This window comes from Microtus ochrogaster, unplaced genomic scaffold (genome assembly GCF_000317375.1).
Source record: "Microtus ochrogaster isolate Prairie Vole_2 unplaced genomic scaffold, MicOch1.0 UNK1, whole genome shotgun sequence".
Classification (NCBI taxonomy): domain Eukaryota; kingdom Metazoa; phylum Chordata; class Mammalia; order Rodentia; family Cricetidae; genus Microtus; species Microtus ochrogaster.
The window spans coordinates 22049071-22056398 of NW_004949099.1; the positions used below are offsets into that span (position 1 = coordinate 22049071).

General features: G+C 44.0%; 2 protein-coding genes across 2 annotated transcripts in view; both read left to right on the forward strand.

Annotated features, from left to right (window-relative positions):
• Positions 1 to 4009, forward strand: part of LOC101998542 (histone-lysine N-methyltransferase SETMAR) — a 13322-nt gene extending 9313 nt beyond the window's left edge. Inside the window, exon 2 of the mRNA XM_005364964.3 lies at positions 2659 to 4009. Coding sequence (XP_005365021.1) covers positions 2659 to 3426 — 768 coding nt within the window. The 3' untranslated portion in view covers positions 3427 to 4009. The remainder of the gene's footprint in view (positions 1 to 2658) is intronic.
• Positions 4010 to 4106: 97 nt separating this feature from the next.
• On the forward strand, positions 4107 to 6145 carry LOC113458041 (pleckstrin homology domain-containing family A member 4-like). The gene is made up of 4 exons (XM_026788287.1): positions 4107 to 4133; positions 5538 to 5610; positions 5708 to 5808; positions 5941 to 6145. The coding sequence occupies exons 1-4, from the start codon at positions 4107 to 4109 to the stop codon at positions 6052 to 6054; spliced, it is 315 nt and encodes a 104-aa protein (XP_026644088.1). The 3' UTR covers positions 6055 to 6145.
• Positions 6146 to 7328: the final 1183 nt, after the last annotated feature.

Consider the following 7328-nt stretch of genomic DNA (forward strand, 5'->3'; position numbering starts at 1 on the left):
AGGAAGGAAGGAAGGAAGGAAGGAAGGAAGGAAGGAAGGAAGGAAGGAAGGAAGGAAGGTAGGTAGGTTGGTTGGTTGTTGGGCATGGTTATTCAAGTACTGTAGAGACTGAGACAGAAGTATTACCAGAAATTTCAGGACAACTAAAACTGTCTTACCCCCAACCCTATCCGACACACTGTACATATAAGAAAATGGTTTCTTTGGGCTCACACTTTGAAGGTTGAAGACCCATTGCTTGACTTTGTGCTAAGGCTTATCTTCAAGGTGGGAATATGTAGTACAGGAAATTGTTCATGGCAGCTGAGAAGCAGAGTAAATACAGGAAAATACTGGATCCCAATGTTCTCTATGAGGGCTATGCCCAAAAAATAGGCTCCCTCCTACTAGGCTCCACCTCTTAAATGTTACACTACCTCTCACCAGGACCACAGGCTGAGGAATGAACACATAGGCATTTGAGGTGTATTTCCCTCATGCTTGCCTTTTGCACATTACCTTACCTCTTTAAAACAATCTCATTAACTCCTTTTTGGAAAGAGGTAGATATAAATAAAGTTCTATGTAAGCAACAATTTTTCTGTAAATAAAGTTTGTTAGGTTCTTAAGAGGGGTGGGGGGGGTGCACACATGCCATGTGTATAGAGACCAGAAGTTGACATTGCTAGTCATCCTCATTTGCTCTCCACCATCTCTCTTTGAGGCAGGGTCTCTTACTGAAGCTGGAGCTCACTGCTCAGCTAGACTGGCTGGCCAGTGAGTCCAGGGATCCTGCAGTCTCTACATCTCCAGTGCTAGACTGGAGGGTACATGCTGCCACCCAGACTCTACATGTCTTCTGGGGGGTTAGAGTCAGATAGTTGTCCTTGTAGGGCACTCTACCAATAGAGCCATCTCCCCAGTCCTAAGAGATGCTTTAAGCTTCAGGGTTTAAAAATGTGCTTCTTAACACTTGTCAGGGAATAATTAAGACAGAAGGCTTTCCATAAAGATTTTAGATTTCAGGTTTTATTTTTCATATTTTATAAATGTAATCTTTTGAAAATGCAGGTACATATAAAACACCAAGAAATGTTTCAAATTATCCCTTTGTCATTTACTAAGAACAGAATTTCTTTTTTTTTAATTTATTTATTTATTAAGGATTTCTGCCTCCTCCCCACCACCGCCTCCCATTTCCCTCCCACTCCCCCGATCAAGTCCCTCTCCCTCATCAGCTCAAAGAGCAATCAGGGTTCCCTGACCTGTGGGAAGTCCAAGGACCGCCCACCTCCATCCAGGTTTAGTAAGGTGAACATCCAAACTGCCTAGGCTCCCCCAAAGCCAGTACGTGCAGTAGGATCAAAAACCCATTGCCATTGAAGAACAGAATTTCTTTACATGTATCAGATCCATCTATAGTTCATATATTGACACCTATTTAATAAATTCCATTTTAGAATTATTTGTTAATGATTTAACATTTATGACTTTCTTACCCCCAGGAAAAAAACCCTGGAACGTCTCATAATGAATATATGTGTGTATATACATTATCAGATAAAGCTAAAAGGGAAAAAGAAACTCAGGATAAAATATTGAACTTCATGCAGGCATCAAATTTAGCAGTTTTTGGTCAGAGTGCTTGAGAATAAACGGTTATGAGTGCTCAGCCCTAAATGGAACATCTTTATCAATCCTCCCACCCCTGCCAAGGCTCAGGGAACATCACAGAAGAGGAGGCAGGGAAGATGTAGGAGCTGGAGGATGGGAGGAGTGCTGTGAAATGCTGTCTTCTGGACATGGTGTGGCTAGTGTGCTCGTGAACTCAGCAGCTGTGCTTAGCTGAGAAGACTCACACAATTAAACCAGCCAAAATCCCAGCCTACATGGGGAAGTAACTCCTGAGAAACTTCCCCTAACGTAGGACCTGTTGGCAGGTGATAGCTGCTGGGAGGAGTGACTACTAACAGGTTCCCCATGTTCCAGGAGACAGCCCCACGCCACACACATACAGGCAGCCTTAAGCGGGCTATGAAAAAGAAAAACAGAGGACTAGAACCTGGGAGGTGGATGTGAGGGGTGGCATAGAGAGTTATGATCATAGTTCATCGTACACACATATGCAATTCTCAAAGAATAAAGAATAAAGTGTCAGTTCCTAATATTCAAAATTGTGAGAGAAGCAAGTTTTAGAGTTTTAAAGATTTCAATTCTTGATTATAGAAAAAATACTGCTATCTTTATTCCTGTAAGATCGCAAAACTTTCAAGTTTTGGAAGTTAGTCTTGGGACTGGAGCGAGGTCGCTGCGGTTGAGGGAATTGCTGTTTTTGCAGAGCATCAGAGTTGGTTCCTAGCACTCCTGCCAGGCAGCTCATAACCTCCTCTATGTTCAGCTCCAGAGATCATATGTCCTCTTCTGACCTACATGGGGACTGGCACACATAAAACACACACAGACACACATTCACATAAGTAAAAATCAAAATAAGTCTTTAAAACTTAATTTCTTTAAGTGGAGAAGGATATTCTTGGGTCATATTTCAATGTGTTTTTGCAGGTTTGTTTTTTCATATATGCTGGAATTAGGAAATGTCTGTATCAAAAGCTGTACATACCTTACATTCATGTGAAACACGTGAATGCCACTCTTAACAAACAGCTCTCATTTTTGCAGTATACTCCTGATCATGTCGCTGGGCCTGGAGCAGACATCGACCCCACACAGATAACCTTTCCTGGGTGTGCTTGCTCCGACACTCCATGTCTCCCTGGCACTTGCTCCTGTCTCCGCCACGAGAATAACTATGATGACAGTCTGTGCCTCAGCAACATAGGATTGGAAGCAAAGTACGCCAAGCCCGTTTTTGAGTGCAATGTTCTCTGCCAGTGTGGTGAGCGCTGCAGAAACAGGGTGGTCCAGCATGGTCTGCAGTTCCATCTCCAGGTGTTCCAGACAGACAAAAAGGGCTGGGGACTTCGGACCTTGGAATCTATACCCAAGGGAAGATTCGTCTGTGAGTATGCTGGGGAGATTTTAGGATTCTCTGAAGTACAGAGAAGAATTCACCTACAAACAGCACATGACCCAAATTACATCATCGCCATCAGAGAGCATATTTATAATGGGCAGGTCATGGAAACTTTTGTCGACCCTACCTACATAGGAAATATTGGGAGATTCCTGAATCATTCTTGTGAGCCAAACCTGTTGATGATTCCTGTCCGAATTGACTCAATGGTACCTAAGCTGGCACTTTTTGCAGCCAAAGCTATTTTGCCAGGAGAAGAACTCTCTTATGACTATTCAGGAAGGTTCCTGAACCAAATAAGCAGTGAAGACAAAGAAAGGATAGATCCTGAACAACTAAGAAAACCTTGTTACTGTGGTGCCCCATCATGTGCCACCTTCCTGCCCTATGACAGTTCACTATACTGCCCCTAGAAAAACCAGACACCAGTTAGGAAGGGAGATCCTACCTACCAGCCTCTCTGGGGACAGAACCAGAGGAAATCAAGCATTAAGTGCTTCAACTGCATCCTGCTTCCTCTCTGGTGAACAGCCTACCCCCCAAGGCAAGTATACCTTGTAGTTAGTGTCTTGCTCATCCCAGTAAGAAAGACCTGGGGTTTCCCAGCCCTGCCCCTGCCAGGATGCCTAAATTCAACTCAAGAATGTGATAAAATGTCCAGCTGTACCCGTTCTCCAGAATACTTACCTTTATAGATGACTCCTTGGGTGCCATTTCTTCTTGGAAACCAGAATTTAGACTTGATGACTGAAATTGGAGTAGCCATCCAGAATCCAAGTTGACCCTGCGAAAGGGTCACACTGAGCAAATCAACAAGAGATCTGGAAGTATAGAAAATGCTGCTAGTCCTGACGTCTGGAATGGGAGATGAGAAGCCTACGATACTAAAGCCACTGTTGCCTTGCATTTGAGCAAAGCTTATGATTCAAGACCTCAGCCTTGCTTTCCAGCTAGTTTTACCAGTAATAAAACTGTTTGTTTTTTCTGTCTCTTTGACTCCTGATTTTATTTCTTGTTTCTAAATATGAATTAAGGAGGAAGGACGTCATAACCTGCTAAAACCTAATAATCACCACAATAATGAAGTAAAACCATGGGAATGATTTCCATTAATAATCAGGTCAGAAAAGGAAGCCTGTTGTAAAGTTTTGGCTACACTCTTGGCTGTGTCCCAGAGCTTATGAAGTAAGGTTTCAAAAGCTCAAACAACCTCACTCCTTCATTTATTAATAACATAAAAATAACCCTGTCAACACCATAGAAGCGGATGGGAATTGTATAACTCCATTTAAACTTCTGAAGGAACAAAGGCTTCTGAATGCCTTTCTTAAATCAGGATATTATAAAAAGCATAGTTAATATAATCTGGGGAATATAACTCAATGGTGGAGCACTTGCCTACCATGTAGAGGCTCCTGGTTTCAGCCTATGGGGGGGGGGGTCCAGCGTATACTGAAGACCACCTAGACATTCAGTCTTATAAGCAACTGCTGGATTATTGGATCTTCCATTGGTGGTCAGCCATTGTTGGACTAGCTAGACCACAGCCTGTAAACCATTCTAATAAGTCCCATTTATACAGATAGATAATAGGAGATAGATTAGATAGATAGATAGATAGATAGATAGATAGATAGATAGATAGATAGATAGATAGATAGATAGATAGATAGATGATACATCATTCTATAAGTTCTGTTCGTCTACCTGTGGGTCATGAATTTGGGGTCACCTAAGACCATCTGAAAACAGATATTTACATTATGATTTATAATAGTAGGAAAATTACAGTTACAAGGTAGCAATGAAATAATTCTTATGGTTGGAAGTCACCACAACATGAAGAGCTATATTAAAAGGTCACAGCATTAGGAAAGTTTAGAGTCCCTGCCCTAGACAACCCTGACTAATACAGGGCTGCTGATTGCTACTAGGTACGTTTACATGTTTAGGGAGGATAGTAAAATATTCTAGAGTTAGTGGAGACTGTTGTGTAATTTGTTATACTTTTTTTAGTTTTTGAAGTCAGGATTTTGTTGTTGGGTTTTTCTTTTTTTTCTTTTTTTCTATTTTCTTTTTACTCTTTGTGCTTTGCTCTTTAGGGGCCCATCACCCAGCTCCCAAATACACAGAGACTTATTCTTTCTTATGAATGCCCAGCCTTAGCTTAACTTGTTTCTTGACAGCTTTTCTTAAATTATCCTGTCTCTCTTTTGCCTCTGGGATTTTACCTCTCTATGTACCTTTCTTTACTTCTTACTCTGGCTTGTTGTGTAGCTGAATGATTGGTCCCTAGAGTCCTCCTCTCTTTCTTTCTCTCCTCTCCCTTCTTCTCTCTCTTTTTTTTTTTTTTTTTTTGGTCTCTGCCCCCATCTCTCTTTCCTCAGGTCTCTCTAGACCTTTGTCCCTCTGTCTCTGTCTTTCCCTCCACCTAGTCTCTGTCCCTCTGTCCCCCGGGCCACTTTCTCCATCTACTTTCTCTTCTCTGCTCTCTGCTGAGGCCCTTTCTTATCTCTCTCCCTAGGACAGCTCAGGCCTCCGGCTGTGGAAACGCCGTTGGTTCGTCCTCTCAGGACATTGCCTCTTCTACTACAAGGGTCAGTGTCCCGGCTGGCCTTTTCCCACCAGTTCCTCTCCCAGGCTTCCAGTTGCCCTGACACCTTCCTGACCTCTGACCCCAACTGCCCTCTGCAGACAGCAGAGAGGAGAGTGTGCTGGGCAGTGTACTCTTACCCAGCTACAGCGTCAGGCCGGATGGGCCAGGAGCCCCACGGGGCCGGCGATTCACCTTCACAGTGAGTATGTTGGTGGGTTCTTGTTAGGTGGTAGGTGGGAACTTGAGGTGACCACGCCTTGGGGTTTCCACGCTCGGAGAAGTCTTACCGCACTTCCTCTGAGTTCTGGTTCCAAGCCTCTGTCCCTCGCAGGCAGAGCACCCGGGCATGAGGACCTACGTCCTTGCAGCTGACACACTGGAGGACCTAAGAGGCTGGCTGCGAGCTCTGGGGAGGGCCTCTCGTGCAGAAGGGGAGGACTGGTGAGTGACCGCCAGGCAGGTTCCTCCCTTTGTAGGGCAGCCATTTAAATATGCAATTCGTAGCTGTCACAGAAGTGGACCCTACCATCAAAGACCCCTCCCCCCAAGGAACTTTCTGCAATAGCAAAAAGGTTTTCTCTTTTAAGATCTGCCCACCTTCTTGTCCACTGACTTCTAACTGACCCTCTAGTCAAGGTATTCTGGAGCCTGTCCTGAACTGGCTCTCGTAGACCAGGCTGGCCTCAAACTCACAGAGATCCCCCTGCCTCTGCCTCCACCACCGCTGGCCCATGTCACATTTTTAAAAAGACTTGTTTCTTTTATTTCATGTATATGAGTGTTTACTAGCATGAACCACATATGTGCATGGTACCCTCAGCAGCCAGAAGAGGGTGTCAGATCCCCTGGAACTGGAATTACAGTTGTGAACTGTCTAGAGGGTGCTAAATTGAGGCCAGGTAGAGCAAAAAGTGCTCTTAACCTGAGTTGTCTCTCCAGCTACAAGGCCAGGCCATATTTTAAAATGTAAAAAGCCGGGCAGTGGTGGCACACACCTTTAATCCCAGCACTTGAAAGGCAGCAGTAGGTGGGTCTCATAGAGTCTGAGGCCAGCCTGGTCTACAAAGTGAGTTCCAAGGCAGCCAGGTTGGTTACACAGAGAAACCCTGTCTTGACAAACAAAACAAAACAAAAGCTTGTAAAATTTACTTATTACTTTTTATGTAGACCAGGTTGTTCTGAAAACTCTCTATGTAGACTAGGTTTGCCTTTGCCCCAGGATTAAAAGCTGGCCTGTACAACCACACGGGTTTTGTTTTTGAACAAGGTCGAATAGTCCAGACTAGCTGTGTAGTTTATCACACCACGGCCACCTTGCAAGTGCTGGGATTCCAGATTCCTCACTCTGCGCTGTGGGGACTTGTCCTCGGGGATTCTTGTATACCACTAGGCAGGCACTACTGACTGGAGCCACACCCCAGCCTTGTGTGAGTTTTTGTTTGGTTGTATGTCTGTGTGGGTGCTAGTGGAGGCTAGAGGTGTTGGGTCCCTCTGGAACTAGTTACAGGTGATCACAAAGAGCTCAACTCTGGTCTCTGAAGGAGGAGAAAGCACTCTTAACTGCTAGGCTACCTCTCCAGCTCCTGCTATTTACTGGGAGGTGAAGCCAGGATTTCATACTTTATTTATTTATTTATTTATTTATTTATTTATTTATTTATTTATTTTGTTTTTCGAGACAGGGTTTCTCTGTGCTTTTTGGAGCCTGTCCTGGAACTA